We start from the raw sequence: 18324 nt of genomic DNA, 5'->3' as shown, positions 1-18324 counted from the left end.
ACTACTTAAAGAAAGAGAGAAATGTGTCGTGTAAAAGATGTTTTAAAGACGTTGAAGGGACTCTTACTTGCGGGCCTTCGCCGCCCTCGGAGAGTCTGCTGTCTGTCTGCGGCGAGCGTCTGAGTGCAGCAGGAGTCAAATTGTGACAGTTTCAGTCCTCAAGTTCTGAAGCTGTCAATGTTACGACGCCAGCTGTCTGTGATTTCATAAGATGAACGTACCACACAGTGAATGAAGGAGAAACGACTTCCCTGCTCCTCCTCCATTTGAACTCAAACCACCCTTCTCTTCACACTCCTGATTATCTTATAATTGTCTTTGTTCCTCCTCACCTGCTTCTCTCTTTGTCCCCGTCTCTCCCCGCAGGTGATAAATATGGTAATGTCATCCACCTCTACGAGAGAGACTGCTCCATTCAGCGCAGACACCAAAAGGTGAAGTGCTCCTTTTAAAATTCATCCAACCCCAACTTAATGTTGGAATTTATTTAAGATTATCTTCATGGCATTTGTACGTAGATTAGCATGAAGTGGATGTGATGGTGATGGTGGGCGGGCATGAAACAAAGGTCATGAGCGGGAATCAAACCTGCAGGCGCTGTAGTCTGTTGAGTCTACAAACCACTCCAGTGTTTTCTCTCCCTTTTCTGTTCAGGCAAACAGGCCAATTAAGCAGCACATTAGCAAATAAGGTGATTATAGCGATGATGATTATGGCGCTTGGTGGCCCTGGGTGTCATAGTGACCTGAACAGCAGGAGGTAAGAGGATTATATACCAATAAAAATTAGCCACAACGGCAGCAGCTGCATAATTCCCCGCCAAATCATCTTGGATAAACAAAAACAGTTTCTTTAAGAGTATAAAGCTTCAAATTGATTCTCATTAATTAGTCAGGGCTTTTTTCACAGATTTGTTTTCAGTTCTACTGCCAAACGAGGTATTACAGCATCACCTGATTGTCAAATGAACAAAAACGTCTGAATATCAGAGCGAGAGAGCCGAACCGTCATCCGGTCGTCACTCACTGCAACAATGCTTTCATCAGAGGACGCTGATTAACACGTGTTATATTTCATTAGATATTGTCACCTCAAAGCAGTCTCAATCATGTGTTTCCATCACTTTCTTCCTTCCCTTTAATCAAATTATAGATGATAATCATATTAGCCGCTGTGTTCATGCCAGAGCTGCTGCTCTTTGATTCTGTGCGACTTAATCTGCCTTTGCCCTTAATCTAAGATCTTTTTGAATCTCAGAAACAAGAATAGTCGCTTGTTGAAATAGATTAGGGATGGTGGAGTGCTGATAGGATATTTTTAGCTTTCCTCTGTATCTTGGAAGTGCTTTTCATACTTGGAGAGGGTTTTTTATTTTTATTTGGATGAGATTTGATTAAAAAGAAATTGAATTGAGTTCTTGTGGTTTGTATTTTCTAAAAATCAGACATGGGTCATGTAGTCGTGAACTGGATTCAGTTCTGTCTCTTGGATGAGTTGATGTGTTTGACACAGTGGAACGAAGCAGATCAGCCCTCGACCCGCCGAGCAGCTCTCTGCACGACCACACGGACTTCTAAGTGAAAACAGATGATTCACTCCGTCTGTTTTACTGAAGCTAAAGTCACACATATCAAACTGTCGGCTACAGTTGGAAAAATTAAAACAAATTATAGTATTTATTAAAAAATACTGGACAAAGGTCCATTGTGTCGGATTTAGGGGCAGAAACTGAGTGTAATGTTGGCAGAAATATAAAACAACATCCATAATTATGTTTAAGTTCTCAGAACTTTGTAAACACTGGATCCAGTAAAAGTCTGTGTGTCGCTTGTGTTGATAAAGCCAACACAGAATCATCACCAGGCTCAGCAGTTCCTGTAGTTTTATAAGGTATTTTAGCATCTTTTAGCTCATTGTTTTGGTTTTATGCCCTTCATCTTTACTGTTTTTGATTCACTCTCACTGCTCTCATCAAAACCATTTTTGCTAAAAATGCTCTGACAAGCTCGCTGCACAATATCTACCCAGAAGCACTGAGCAGGCGATATATTGATATTGTTAGCCCGTCTCATTTCCACCTCGTCAAATAGAAACGTGTGTTGCCCTCGGCTACCACAACAGCTCAATGTGTGTTGTCTTTCTTCAAAATAAAAGCTGCTATAACAGCTGAAAAACATTGCATATGACAGCAAATATCATGATTTATGATGATGTCTGATATCGGCCCAAACCAAATCATTATATTGTGTATAAGTGTCGTCTCTTTCTGGTTTTAAAGGCTGCATTACAGTGAAGTGACGTCAGTATTTGCTCAAAAATATGGTGATATTTTACTGGCCACTTTATTTTTAGAAGATTTCTGAGTATTGGAATATAAATTGTGGATTCGATGCAGCCTTAAAAAAGCAGCAAAGTTATTTTAAGGCTTAACGCGCAGCTCTTCTCCCCAGCCAGACGGCACAGAGCAGATAAACATGAATCATGAAAATGGATCTTGTAGTGCGATGGGAAACACATTGCACTCTGTGGTCTTTTTCCATATTCTGTTTGCGGTTAAGTAATCGGTCTCAAATTACAACATCCATTAAATGAAAGGGTAGCAGGGTAGCATAGCTTTCCAGTGCTGATAACTGCTCTATCTTAAAACAGCAATTATGAATTTTGAATTACATTTTTCTTTCAGTGGCACATTAATGAAATCATTTGAGGTCTGGTGTGTCGGGCGTAATGAATCAAAACTGATTAAACATTTGAATTTAGTTGCAGGTTTTTACCCCGATGATGGCGTCGTGTCAGAGTGAATGAACAGAAGTGTGCAGGATGCAGGATTTCAGGGTGTAATCGCTGAGTTTACAGTAGAAACATGAATGTTCAGCGTGGCTGTCGTCCAGATTATCACTTTGCTGCATTTCTGTTCCGACGATGCCGTTATCAATAAAATCCTGTTGTTTTGAAGGTTGTGGAAATCGCACCGGCTTTCCAGCTGGACCCTCATCTGAGAGACCGACTTCACGCTGACGCTGTGAACCTGGCCAGACAGGTACGTCTGTGCTGTTGTCTTTGTTGGTAGAGCCAATACACAACAACTGCAAAGCTCTTGTGATTCCTGCTGTTTCTTTGCTTTTTTGTTTTATTTCAGTGTCAAACTGGCTTTTGCCCAAGGTTCAGGTTTACCCACTATTCTGCATCGAGCGGAAATTTTGTAAAACAAAATCCTCTCTTAATCCCTCTTAAATTATTGAATTTCTGTTGGAATAATGATAAATATTCATGTTGCTGTGCTCTGAAGTTAATCCAGTTTATTCACATTTCCTCTTCAGTGTATTTCCCTTTAAAATGTCAGTGTGGTCTCGTTGTACGTGCAGCGTCGCAGACTCCTGATCACTTGTTTAACAAAAAGTTGGCCGGCTTGAGGTGAAGTGGCTCGTTGAAACTAAAATGGCTATCCAAGCGCGGCCGCTCAAGCGCCGGGCTGTAATTAGGAAGTCTGAGCAAATTCCCAATGCCGTTAATTTTTGTCTGTCTACAATCGGTCTGCACAACAACAGGGTTCTCCACAGGAATTTTAATGCGCTACTTACCTGCGATTCAAATGAGGACATTAGTGCGCTGGAAATGAAAATGCAATTTGAAAATGGGTGGAAATAGATGTCAACACTGCAGACGGTGAATGCAGTCCTGGAAATGAATGTTTGAACAGTTTTGAGTGCATTTCTGCGAAACAATTTAATGACTATCGCCACCAGTTGTGCACTCTGATTAGGTAGAAAATGCAAAATAAAGAAGGAAACATCCTCCACAAAGTAAGAGCTCACCTTGTGTCTTCACCTCTTTTTCAAATCATTTATAATCCCAGCTGTCTCGCTTTAGTGTTGCTGAAAAGTTGGCTCGACTATGACAGCATCACTTAAAAGTCAAGCCTCATCTCTCAGAGGAGATTTCAAGTAATGGCCTTTTCAGGTAATGGCCCAGTTGAGGAATGGATAGAAGTGAAGAGAGAAGCGTGCAAGAGGAGGATGGAGACAAGGATGGTGATTTGCTAAAGAAAGAAATGACCTTGAATGATACTGATAGAGAAATGGTTATGTAAGGGAGGGAGAAACTTTATCACGAGACTCGTGATGGAACCTTGCTCGAGTTGTGTTTTTCTGCAGTAATCAAATCTCAACATGACCCGGCATGTCTGCGCAAAGTGACGGACCACGTCGTGCCTCCTCGTGAACGTTTGTCTCTATGTAATGATGAGAGAGTGATGTCGCTCTTTAAACAACAATGTGTGGATGATGCATATATAGCATACTGGAAAATGAAAAATAGTTTTGTTCTGTGTGAAAGTTTAAAGAAAAGAAAGTAATCCCCTCCCAGCACCTCCACAGCTCGCTAATGAACACATACTGTATCTGTTCATTGATTACCGAGAGTAAAAACAACAAGTTGCTGGATTTTGACGCTCCTCTCACAACGGAAGCTTTTGGGAAAAGTCTTTTTGGGCCCCAACGCGTCACGTGATGATGTAATTACACGGTTTGGCAGCCACAGATTCTGTCTTCAAAGCCGGGCGTCTCTTCCTGGGGGCTTGGTGTAAACACTGACGGTCCCTGAGCTCCCAGTCTGAACTGCTAGCCGCAAGGCTAACTGAGCTAACTAGCTGTGGTGGCTTCATTTAGCGGACACTCTGGTGATATGCTGCCCCTTAATTAACCCTCTGAGTATGAATTTGTCAGGTGGCCAGTTCTTGCATATTGGACCTCCTTTTAATAAATGGTAAATTTATAGTTAATTAAACATGAGTTAATAGTTAATTCACTGTTAACAACCAATAAAATCCTTTATAAATAACTGTGTAAAAACCTTTACATTCTGGTCTATAAAACACTCAGTGCTTCAGTTAAATGAACTGTAAATGTACCCTTTGTTAATGCTGGTTGTTATAGAGTCTAACAGAAGATGTCCTGCACACAGCTGAAGGATCAAACCTGCAGCATTAGCAGATTATCACCAGGGGTCTCACTTTCTCTCTGCCTCATCCTCCATTCATCTTCTTCCAAACACCCCTCCTCTCCTCTTTATCCCCCCCTCCCTCCCTCCCTCTGTCCTGTCGTTGCATTTCCCTGCTACGGTACGTGTTGTGATTGCATTTCACATTGTGCCGGTCCCCACAGTGAAGGCTTCCACTTCAGAGCTGAGCCCGGCTCTCACCGCAGGTATTGAAACCTGCTCCCTAAGCAGCACTGAGGCTGAACTTTGCTTCCTCGATGGCTATTATTAATGCGTGTGTGTTTGTCGCAGCCCGTCTGTGTGTGTGAGACGGTGCAAGCTGACATTTATTTTTAATGCGTTCCGTGGTCCTTATAGAATAGGAAGTGATGGAGATGACACGTCTGTGCAGCACGTGTGCTGTTGTCTGGACACAAACATTAGCAGGTGCACGTGCTCGTCTCCAGCGGCCAGTCTTCCACATAGTTTACTATTCGTGTGGAGACGCCAACTCTTTCCAGCGCTGCACTCGGACACCTCAATGTGTCCAGTTCAATTTGCACCATAATTAGAGGCTTTTCATTTTAATCAGCAGCTCTCTGGGACACAGTGGCACAGTGTTCCAGACACTGAGCAGCACACATACAGTGTAGGGTCTCCTGCTTCTGCTCGCAGCTGCACACCACAAAAACTCTCCCACTCTTAAAAACACACTCTGTGTAAACATAGAAAGAGATTTATAAATAGAGAGATTCACTGGATGATATACCGTCACCACTATCCATCTATACACTCACATGTTCTCCTCCTCCTGCACACACACACATGCTATTCCTCGCCTCTTATCTGGTGTTAATGGGGGCTCCATAGTGCCGGCGCTCCGACCCCCTTCATCTCGCCGTCTGCGCTGTATCGCCCATCTTCCATTATCAGCGGCCTCCATCTGAGTCTTTCAGAGAAACGCCGCAGTCTTTGAACTCGCTGCAGGCCGCGCCGTTTCTTCATAGAATGTCCCAGAGAACAAAGTTGCCTGGCAACACCGACTGCTACAGGAAGTTACTTCAGCTCTCGGTAGAAAGGGGTTTGAGCTCAGAGTGGATACCGAGCCAGAGCTCACGAGGAAATCAGAGATATTGTCAAATGGCCCGCTATGTTGTTCTGTGTTATCTGCTGCTCAAACAGCTGATTTGTGGACGTGTTTGTTGTTGTTTTTCCCTCCCCGGCGCTCCGATTGTCTGGCTGCCATGTCTTTGCTTTGTTGTCTCCTGTGTTTTCAGCGGATGGACCACGGCTGACATTTCTTTTCACCAACACATGGAATATCTCAGCCAGTCCTGATTAGTTCTATTAATGATGCATCCCACTTGAGCAGTGTGAGGATCCCCTAATCACACTGATTGGACCCACTGATTGGGCGCTTCATTGCTTGCTCATCCATCCATCCATGTGCTGCATGTGATCATTTCCTGATTTTTCCTTTTTGAATATCTCTCTGATATCTCTGTTGCTGTGCAGCAGTTGTATTGGGTATTTATTTTTCTTGCCTCTGCAGTGGGTCTGATAGGTTTGAAGTCTGGAGCTTGTTTTGCTTGTTGAGTGTCAGTTTTTATGATGTAAGTGAGCTTGAGTGCCTGGATCCAAACATAAATCCCCTGATCTCAACCATTAACAAGTTAGACGTGCTGTCTGAGAGTCATCAGCATCTGTGCCCATGCAACACACATGCTGCACACTCCTACGGTGGGCTTTTACCACACAGACTGTAACACAGGAGATTAAATTTGACGTATCTCATTGCATTTACAAAGTTGTATTGACTTCCCCAAATGGACGTGTCAATAACGAGTGAAGAGCAGCGAGTTCAGACAGTCTGTTTGTTGCTGATCCTGGCAGCTGCATAATTTATAAGGACAGCGTCTGTATTTACTGTTGTCCACAGAGTGGTAATCATTTCTTTTTCGCTGGACTGCCTGAACATTTCTATCTTTTCCAGTGTCATTTAAGTTGAGATAAATCTTTATTAATGCCTGCAGGGAAATTCTAGAGATCAAGTCACATAAAGGCTTCAGTGGTCCCAGAAGCTCTCGCATACTCTCGGTTCTTTTCCTATTCTTTGGGTCGGCTTTGTTCTTTCCTTCTATCCATTTTAAAACCATCTTTGTTGGCGTTTGTTGAAACATGAATAGCCTCAAACTGGAAAATTGATTTTCTGGGTTTGAGTTCATAAATGTTGTCAATAAGTAAGATCCAGAAGGATGGACTTTATAAAAATATTCAAACATTGGCATTAAAACATGACTGATCCTCTGAGCACTCCTGCTTTCCCATTAATTAAAAAAACTTTAAAGTTAAGATCTTTTTTTAATTATCCTGTTGATAAGACAGAACACGCTACACTCGCTCTGGTTTCCAGCCTTTCCTTCCTTTTTTTATGTTCATGATTATGTTTTGGGTTCATACTAGAACAGAACAATCAATTCATCTTTGCAAAACTAGTTGCTCGGCATAAATTATGCAAATGTGTGACATGGCGACACAGCATGATGTCACAAAGTCACAGACCTGACGGCAGGACTGCTGACGAGGCGTTTCAGGAGCCGTGTTTTCTGTGGGAGAGAGGAGCGTCAGTTGCTGCAGACTTTGACCTTCTTTACTTTCCAGATTTTGTACACAGAGGAATCTTTATAAAGCACTGCAGGAAAGTAAGAAACTAAAAAGCTTAATAGGTCATTTTGTGCACATAAACTGGAAAGGGCTGAAGTATAAAGTGGTATTTGGATGAGTTGGATCCTTTGGTTGTTTATTCACCCCTCTGTAGTAATTACACATACTGTATAATGGCATTATGTTACACAGAAGGCCTTTTTTTAATGCCTGGATCAAAGAAATGGGTCTACAGAAGTGCTACATCTGTTTCTGACAGTATGGTAGTGTGATAATGTCTCAGAGTTGGCTGCTGCTTGAAGCTTTTTATATCCGGCCCCAGATTTAGTAATACGACTGACCCTGCCTCAGGCTATTTCTATATATTTCTTTCTACTCTGCGCTGCGTCGTCTTTGCAGCACTTGAGGCGTTTTCGCTCTGTTTCCAGTGACTCGTGGAGCTGTCTTTATGTTGAAGTTTGGCAGCAGGTTCCTGCACTCTTTCCAAGCCTCTATATCATGATAGGAATTTGGCAGAGCTCGCTGCTGCGAAGGAGTCTAAGCAAAAGAGAAAAGTCGCTGATCCAAAATGATTAAGCTTTTAGAGCTGCTATAATGAATTTTGTTCCTTTGACGTCAGCAGATTGTACCGTGTGAGCTGCTTCCAGCCGCACTGGAGCGACTGGCTGGTTGTTCCACACGTCTCTGACACTTTGTGTTCCAGTATGCACGTAAGCTCACCTTAGATGTCTGTGGGCAACACAGCGATCTGTCTAATTAGCTTAACATTCGTCTCGGTGTGTGTGAGAGGGAAGTCAAGCAGGTGTGTGTCGGTTAGTTTAATGTCGTCGAGGCCTCACCGTCTGCCATTTTTGCTTCATGGCATATTTACCGTCTGCTGGAATTCTGGATTAAATCTTGTCACTCCTGGAGCATTGACAATTAAGAAAGCTTTTTACTCAGTGTATGATAATGACAGTTGTTGGGCAGTGAGGAGTGAAGTGAACATTTTCTTTTTGTGATAAATAAGCAGACAACATGGAAGCAGTGCTCTCTGTGCTCCGCTCGCCTCACGCGTGGAGGGTAAGAGGGCACAAAATTCTAATTTGCTGCTGTGTTTCAAGAGCGAGATGGAGAGAGGGAAATGGGAGATAAAGATTTGAATTCTGTGTGTGAGACGTTTTTTGAAGGGAAGCGTCGTATGTGGCTAAGTGTTCCAGAGGACGGGGGAGAGATAATTTGTTGTTTGTTGTTGGGTATTTTGCTTTGCGTCTGCCTGCTTGTTTTCCCACCATCCCCCGAGAGAGCTGCTACTCAAAGGCACAAATGTCGGCAGCTCATCAGCACTCTCAACAAAGCGAGTGTGCATGTGTGGGATAGTACAGCGCTCTGCATGCAGTCTCTCACCCAAACTGGTCCTCCGTGTGAAAACTACAGGCCGTGAACGTTTGTTTTGTTTTCTTTCTGTCACGTAAGTTCTTTAAATAGATGAACATAAACAAGTTTCCTGTCTCACTACTCTGCCTCTGTCGCCGCGCCGCCTTCCCACAAGCCTCGTCATTTGTGCTGAAGACGTAAAGCTTTAAAAATGGGTCACCAAAAAGGCTTTTGTTTTTCCTGACACAGCTGGGCTTTCTTTGCAAACATTACACAGACGGGAGTGAATTGTGAATTTGTTGAGCTTTATTTTCAGCAGCACATTGATGCACATTGGGTGCTTTAGCAGATTTTGGACGTATGTGAGACGGACGCAAATATGTTTTAACAGAATAATTGTTGGTTTAGTCCTTTCAATGTGGAAGAAATGGAATATGATGAGATTTCTTATTTAATGTGCAGAGTAAATCTTCATTACTGTACAAGTTAAAGGTGTCATTGATAACATTCAGCCACTTGATGTTGCATTCCTCTCCATCCTCCATCACATTCACTCAACAACACCGCTGTTGTTTCAAATCATCTGCCGCTCAAGTGAATGCCGGTTTGTTGCTGATGTTAAAGTTGCTAACACTAGCTAGCTAACGTTGGGGCAGTACAGGGTGCATTATGTATTATGCATTATTGTATTTGTATGTTCTTTTTCCCCACAAACTGTGAATTATCAGAGCTGTTGATCACTGACAAAACTTCCAGAATTCTTCCACAGCGATGAACAAAACAATCATTCTGGACCAGACAAACTTTTTTTTTATTAATTCACGTTCATAATGATGTTTTAAGGAAAAGAGAATTTTATTCTGCACTTTAATTGTTTTTTATTTTGTGGAAATGATTTTGTCTCATAAAATTGTTCAGTGTGACCTTTTTTAAAAAGCTGATTTCATTATGTTTCCAGACTGTGTTGTTTGTCCTGGTTCTGTTAGAGACCCGTTGATTTAAAAAGTACCAGGATGAAACCAACTGCTGTGAAAACAGAAAACTGTTCAGTTCTAAAGGTATGAGGTATAAAGGTGCAGTATGTAAAGATTGGCTGCCTGTCCAAACAAACGGGGTGCAGCGTATCAGCAGAGAGACTGCTAACTGTAGCCGCTGTTAGCTTGTAAGCTCATTTAACCTTGAAGCTGAAGGTCTCATTAGCTGACTCTGCCACCTCTTGAGCTACTTGAGCTAGCTGGTTAGCATGCTAACTTCAATAGATATGTCTGCACCATTATACAGAAGTCAGAAAATGGTTCTGTCTTCACATTCTGTTAATTATTCTTACTTACTGCACCTTTTAAAGAGGTTAGCATCGGATAACATAGTTGCTACATTCAGGTTGATTTGCTTTCTGACTGTATTTGTTAAGTGTTTAATCTAAACTACAGGCTTACAGATTTACTTCCTCCTCATCTAGACAGCGCTGTAAAGTTTCCCATGACCTTGAAGCACTTGCAGTGCGTGGGCAAAGGGATTTTTAAGCAAGTGAGTGAGGAAAGATGTTTGTTTGTCTCATGAGAGTGAGAAGAAATGTGTGTGTTTTCGTGTGACTTGAATAATTGGTGTTTCAGTGACAGTAGTGTGAAGATATCTGCAGCCTGACATCCCCTTTAATTGAATAACTGCAACTTCTGTGTGTGTTTGTGAGTCCCCAAGACGTGTGTGCGTGTGTGTGTGTGTGTGACATAAAACGCTGCTTTCGAGTGTGTGTCAGCCTGTGCCACCATCTTGTGTGGTGTTTCAGGCCCGTCGATTCACCAAGGGTATTAAATGTGGAATTAGTTCTGCTGTCAATCACTATGGTGACGGTGAGTGAGGAGATGACACGCTCTCTCACACACACACACACACACACACACACACACACACACACACACACACACACACACACACCTCAGTCCCTGGAGGTGGTCAGCGTACTGTAAACATTATTATGACTTGCAGATCTATAAACGGCGGCCTGTGTGTGTGAGTCTGTTTGTGTTCTGGACCCATCTTGACTTCAGAGCAAACAGAACTTCTCACCCTGAAAGCGTATTTTAATATTCCATCAAGAAAAAACAGCTTTTGGAAATAGAGTAGACCAAAAAAAAAGGCTGTACCCTATTTCCCGGTGAGCTGATGCATCAATCAGTTTTTCTTGTTTCCTTCTTTAATTCACTCATGTTCTGTGTTTTTCTGTTTGACAATGTATCTCGACTTCTTCTTCGGTTTCTACCTTGTTTGCTCCTGTCGTTCTTTGCACCTGACATTCTCTTCTTTCACATTCTGTGGTGTCAAGTTTCTAAATGTGCCGACCTGCTTCTTTCCTCTGTGTCCTCTGTGTGGCTCACCTTGTTTGTGCTCTTGCATCTTCTATCCTTGTTCTCTTTTTAGTTACAGATCATGTATGAAGGTCAGCAGTGTCGTTCTGTAGGCGGATCAGAGGGTCATGATGATCTAATATCAATGTTAAAATCCAAAGATTTTATTGTCATATGTGCATTATATCTTTGGTTAGCATATAGGAATGCTGTCGCTGGAGTTAAAGTTGGAAGGGATCAATGTTTCCCTGATGATGTCTGCTAACACGTCACTGCGGTCTGTGGACGGAGCTCGTTACCACAAGTACAACAAGTTTTATGCATTTAAGGGCAGAAACACAAAACCTTACAGAGTTTCTGTAAGTATGGGTGCATTCATAAATATGTTGTGAAATGTTTTGGAGTGTTGGAGCGCTCGGAGCATCCTCTGTATGAAAGATATGTTTAATCATAATTAAATTTAAGTCCAAATGGAAAAATTCAAATTGAAAATTAAAAGATTATTTTACTAAGATACTACGAACAATCAGGCCGTGATTAAAGTGAAAACTGAAATTAAAAATGCAAATTTCTAAATGCAAAAAGATGATTTGAAATGATAAAAAAAAGTAAGATTTAAAAGATTCAGAGGCTTAAATGGGAAATGCTGAAAGCTTACGTATGAGAACGTCAGCGGTGATGAGATGAGGGAAATGCCAAGCGTGGAACTGAATGGGGAATAAAAAAAAGGTTAAATGGGAAAAAAACTAAATTTGTTTTGCATTTCAAAACCTGTGGAGGTGAAATAAATCATCTCTGCAATCGTTTACATGTTAAATAACTCTAGAGAGAGTTTTGTCCCTGCAGGCTGCAGCTGCATTTCATCCGTTCTTACATTATTACTTGATGCACTCGGCTAGCTTATATTCATTTTGAAATAAAAAAATGACATTTCCACCAACACATATCACTTTATAATGACACCTTATCTGTAGTAAAAAAAGTCACATGTCAGATTTGTGCTACGTCCTTTCATGTCGAGTTGAATCAAATTAAATTGAAAATTGAGTTAGCCAATATTTAGCCACATAATTTGAATAAATATACTCTGCTCCTCTCTGTTTGTTCTGATGCAGTTCATTTAATCTATGACCAGTGATGAACGCCTCAGTAAACAGAGAGCGGCGGCGCCCACTCGGCTCGATGGAAGCAGTCTGTAGGGAGTAGAACAGCATTAACACGAACGAATGGAGTGTGTAAGATGACGGCTGTAACTGCGATACAAGCCGGCGCTGAATACATATTGTAATGCAAGTCCAGTGATAAACACCTGTGTGTGTGTGTGTGTGTGTGTGTGTGTGTGTGTGTGTGTGTGTGTGTGTGTGTGTGTGTGTGTGTGTGTGTGTGTGTGTGTGTGTGTGTGTGTGTGTGTGTGTGTGTGTGTGTGTGTGTGTGTGTGTGTGTGTGTGTGTGTGTGTGTGTGTGTGTGTGTGTGTGTGTGTGTGTGTGTGTGTGCAGAGAGGCAGATTCTGCTGTGCTGTGTGTCATGCCGGATGCATAAAGTAGTGCACGGGTCTAAGATGTCAGGGTGACACTTGTGATTGGATGGGTTCTATTTCGAGCGTCGGCGGCTTGTCTCCTCACGCCTGCAGAATCCTCGTTCCTGTGTGCTGCTGCATGTATGGAGCTGGAGCCATATCGAAATGGATGGTGCTTTATTTCCTTTTGTTGATTATAATGAGAGTATATGTGAGTGCTTGAGGCTTTCTTGGGTATAGAAACCCTTTGGAAAGGAAGCCATCCGAGTCAAAGATGGTGAGATGGTTGGAGGGATGGAGGTCTTAGATGGAGGGAGTAAAGCACATAGCAGGGAGGCACGGATGAATGGAGGGAGGAGAAAACAGAATTTGAACCGGCTGTTATTGAAGACTGAGAGTGTGCTGAAACCAAGTGAGGTGGTCAGAGGATGCAGGGACTGAGACGGGAGGAAGTGAGGGGGAAGACAAAAGAGGGGAGGTATTGATTCTATCCACCAGCTGGGGGGGAAACTCGAGCCAACTGTGCTCGTCTGATATTAGAGCCAAGGAAAAGGTGGAAGGATGGAGGAGAAAATGGTGGAAAGAGAGCAGCACGCGAGCTTTGGCAGTGCTCATACCACAATGTGCAGTAATAACAGTAAAGAACAGTGGAATGTGCATGCTTGTGAATAATGAATGTGCACAGCAGTGGTCGGTCGGCTCAGACGCTCCATAACTGGGCCGTTCGTTGTGACAGAGCAGCGGAGCCAAGGGATTCTGAAATGGCGATAAAAGAAGCGGAGATGCAGCTAATTTATGCACGTGAGATCAAAACTAGCAATCAAAACATTTTGCCTCCAAACAGACCGTCCAAACAGCCAAAAGCCATCAGATGCCCATTGTGAATTGTCTAAATTACCCACAGAATGATAAAAACTGAGAGCTAAAGTGGCTCTAAAGACAGTCGCAGGTCAAGTGATTGAGATAGCTTAGAGCTAACGGGTGCTTTCAACAAAACAAACCACGTGTTTAAAACAGGAAAGGTTTGTTGTCTCCTTTTCAAAGCAGACACTTTGATTTGTTCACTAACAATGGCTGCATTTAAGCAAGATCCATGCATCCCCCTTCTGATCAGCCATCCTCCCTGTTTATCCTGTAGTAGCAGTGACAATACAGGGCAGAGGAGTGTTGAGTTACACTGCCGGACTGACGGATCCTTTATCTGTTGGTGCGAGTCAGAATCTCTGACCCGACCACGGCTGTGAACAGTAGCTTAACTGAGCTGCGCGTGGTGCTGAATTGAACTCTATTTGACTCAAAAACCCAAATTTACAAGTCAAAGAACTTTTTATTTGACGATTCCACAACTTGTACAACGTATTGCGAGTCTTGCGAGGTGAAAAGTTTGGTGTCGGCCGTTCTATCGCTGTAGCTGCTAGACGTAAACTTTAATTATGAAAGCTAGAAAGGATGAAGCAGAAGGAGCTCGGCCGTGTGCTGCATCGCTGTACAGACTTCTGGATTTCGCCTGCTGCATGAACACTTTCCCCGGCCTGATATTTGAGCTCTGTGACCCACAGTTTGACATTAAACTCCGCAGTCAGGAAGTCCAGTACATTTTGTTAATCTCTAATTGGATTAACGAGTGACAGCCGCTGCCAAAAAGACATTAGTCCCTGACTACTGAAGCCCGTGCTGGGCTACTTTTTTGGCAGAAGCTTGTAAATTACACTTTAGAGTCTAATGAAATCATCAGCGTCGCATTGGGGTGTTGATTCCCCGTCAGGCCTCATTTTGCCACACTGACGAGCTTCCACTACATTACTCCTTATTTAGCATGCTAACGACGTACAGTACATCTAAATGGGTCTACTGTAGTGCACGACTGTCCCGCTTCCTGCCAGCTCCGCCGTCCTCAGGACTGAGAGGAAAGAAAATCACATTTTGTGAACAAATCTTCTGATGCGGGCACGAGGACTGTTAGCCGTGATGTGCTGCCTCATGCAGTAAAACAGGGAGATTGAAAGAGAGAGGGAGGATTTAGCCACGGGGAAATTAGATGGGAAACACAGGGAAAGCTCCTTTTGCCTGAAGGAGCAGTCCACAGGAGAACGTTCTCCCAGTTCTGCTGCTCACAAAGCCCGAGCAGAGAGAGAGAATACTCTGAAACAACGCTGGTGCTGATGAAAAGGAAGAGATGAACGGGAGATGCCCTCTCTCCCTCCCTTTGCTCTCTCCTCCTGCTTTTAACTTGGATAAGAAAGCTCAGGCTGTTAATGAAACTGGAGTGGACACACACACACACACACACACACACACACACACACACACACACACACACACACACACTGTACAACAGGCAATAACAGACTCACTGGCATCAGCAGTTTTCCCTGTTTAGTGAAGCTCCCTGTGGAATAATGTGTACAAGACTTCAGTCAACTTACCAACTTTTCTCTCTTCACCTCCTTCTCGTTCTCTCTCCGTCTCTCTGCTGGTTTCTGTCTTAACTTGTGCGCTTTGCCTTATTTCTCTCCTCGAGCTTTCTTTCTTTGTTTAGATAGTTTTATTTCTAGTGCAGAGAAGACGCTTTGCTGCGTTTTTCTTCTATAAAAAGCAATTTACATAAAAATTCACTGTAGACGAGCACTTGGTGACATCATGCTCTGTAGAACACATTTGCAGGCGTGATATTATGTGTGTGAGATGTGCGAGTGAAGTAATTAGTTGTGGTTTTAATGATTTATTTATTTATTTGGTGAGTGAAGCATATAGGGGGGAAATTGGTGTAAACACTGTAAAGGATTTAAATTCTGAACCATTTGTTCCCGCTGACTCTCTGTGGAATCATGATCATCTCATTGTTTCATCACATTCGACTTTTAATCAGCAAATTTGATCAGTTGTTTTGTTTTTTTACATATTTAAAGTATCTGACACACGCAAACCTGTATTAGTATCCACATAAAACCTTACATGTCATGATGACCACCAATATGCTAAATGTGCGTTGCCATTAGTAACCAAATAACCAATCACAGAAATATAAATCAAGCCTGCAGCTGATTGGTATTCAGTGTAAGACCTCTAACGAGGTAGATGTTGATCTAATTAGTCCATGCTCACAAGTGTTCACTATACGATGCATTGATCGGTAAATGTTCCGTGCACATAAATAGCCAATCAGTAATTATTTACATGGAACATTTTATTGATTGCTGTATTGATCGTGACCAGTTCAAAGCACGGGCTAATTAGATTAGCATTGCTCTCGTTAGAGGTCATACACATGATAAAGATGTCGGCTGTGTTGCGTGCTACGTGTGTGTATTTACATTCGGTGCCTCTGGATGTTACAGCTCTCTGTGTTTAGTCCCTCAATCAGTCAAGTCATGAAGTGAAACAGAACAACTCCACGTTACCAGAGCTGTGCTTTATATATAGATATATAACATTAGCATCCCCAGCTCTGATATCCTACGAGTGGAACCAAGTGTGACAATTCAATGCTGGGCATTAGATTGCATCAAAGGAGGTGAATGCACGATTGAATATGTTAAAATTGACACCGGTCATGAACGAATTGGCAATAACAATATAAAGTTAGTTAGTTAGTTATCAGGCCAACAGCAAACCAGTAGAGGTTGTTCTGTACTTGTTGTTGAGAGCAGGACCATAATTCATTGAAACAACTGGAGTTTTTTTATAAAGCTTGGTTGAAATGTTCCCTATCTGTCGTCCCGACAACCATCGTGCACATATAAGGTAGGACTAAATCATAATCTGAGCTGGTGTGTGTGTGAGTGTAAAACATATTCCCGATCTGCATGAGAGCGGCTGTCGAAGGGTTAAAAACAATGCTCAAAAAATACAAAGATCGTCAGACGGTGGACAAAAACTGATGCAAATGTAAGCATATGTTGGTGCATCGGCCCCCGCACACGGCAGGAGCTGCATTGTATATTGATGTGTTTGCCTTATAGGCACACAACAACATACATTAAGTGTGAGATGCACGCGGATGCTGTACACACAGAGGATGCATTAATGTGCCGTACACTCACAGTTGCATATGCTCACATGGAAATGAACTGACACGATGTGCACACTCACACTCACACATGCATAATTAGGAACAAACGCACAAACACAAGAACGTCCCTCGTCTTCACTTTTTTTGTTTTTTCCCATTCTTGCCGTCTTCTCCTCCTCGTCTCCTCTCTCTCTTCCTCTCTTTCCCTCTCTCTCCACTTCCTCGCTCCCTCCGGCTGTGTCAAATGCTGCAGTGTGGGTGTCGTCGCATAGAGTGCAGCCAAATCTTAGTCTGACACACGCACACGCACACACACACACACACACACACACACACCAAAGCGTATGCGGACGCATGCACACAGCTGCAGTGTTATGAAGTAGGAAAACCCATTTCTGCCCTGACTACCTTTTGGACGGAGCGAGGAGAGGAGGGGCGGAGGAAGGAGTGAGAGGGAGGGAGGGAGGGGGAGTGAGGAAGCCGTGGCGAGAGCAGAGGAAGAGGAGGAAGAAGAAGAAGAAGAAGAAGAAGAAGAAAAATAACATTTGGCCTGATTTTGGGTACAAGTTACTAACAATGCATCTCCACTGAGAACAGACTCTGATCTGTTTGTGTGTCTGTAATTCAGCACCTCTGTGCACAGACGAGCATTAATCTTTGTGTGTGTGTGTGTGTGTGTGTGTGTGTGTGTGTGTGGTGTGTGTGTGTGTGTGTGTGTGTGTGTGTGTGTGTGTGTGTGTGTGTGTGTGTGTGTGTGTGTGTGTGTGTGTGTGTGTGTGTGTGCTGTCATTGCTTTATTTGTGTATATGCATGCATGTGCCCGCTTCTGACCAGCTGTGTGTGTTGTGCTTTGCTCTTTGATCATTAGGCAGCTGCATTCACTCCTTCTCATCATTTCATAGACAACAAGCTCATTATGCTTCCATTAACTGCTGACAGAGGGAAGGGTGAGCGAGGGCAGAGCGGCAGACAGAAGGGACTGAGCCGGAGAAATCAAGGCAAAGTGGAAGAGAGGAGGGGGGAGGGAGACGCGACGAGACGACTCACTGAAGGAAAAAAAAGAAGAATAATGCCTAATATTAAGAAAGATTTGGAAGAGGGATGAGCGGAGAATGAAAGGGGGTGAACGAGGTGAGAGATTTGAGATCAGGGAGGAGTGGCGGTGAAAGGGGAAGCCTTTAAATGTAGCAGGGTGTGTAAGTAAGATGTGAATAGACGGATTTGTGAACAGTGTGTGCAGGCCGATGGAGGGGTAATGAGAAACTTTCAGAATAAGGCGGTCTTGACATTTTGACTGCCAGCGTGTGAGCTTATTTGAATTCAGCACACACTCATCTTTTTATGGGATATACAGTTTCAACTTCTCAGCAAGTCTCAAGGCCTTTGTATTTTTCTTTGCATACAGCAAATATGACTGATTGCTTTCAGAACTGAACTAAACACAGATTATTGA

At 42.9% G+C, this 18324-nt stretch overlaps 1 protein-coding gene across 2 annotated transcripts in view; it reads left to right on the top strand.

Moving 5' to 3' along the window:
- pcxb (pyruvate carboxylase b) overlaps window positions 1-18324 on the top strand; it is a 310653-nt gene that overhangs the window by 33936 nt on the left and 258393 nt on the right. For both annotated transcript variants that reach the window (XM_030431366.1, XM_030431367.1), the window contains exons 8-9: window positions 367-434; window positions 2957-3040. In XM_030431366.1, the coding sequence (XP_030287226.1) occupies window positions 367-434; window positions 2957-3040 (152 nt within the window). The remainder of the gene's footprint in view (window positions 1-366; window positions 435-2956; window positions 3041-18324) is intronic.

The sequence above is a fragment of the Sparus aurata genome, chromosome 10 (genome assembly GCF_900880675.1).
Source record: "Sparus aurata chromosome 10, fSpaAur1.1, whole genome shotgun sequence".
In the NCBI taxonomy this organism is placed as follows: Eukaryota; Metazoa; Chordata; class Actinopteri; order Spariformes; family Sparidae; genus Sparus; species Sparus aurata.
This window is presented reverse-complemented; position numbering and strand designations above follow the sequence as displayed.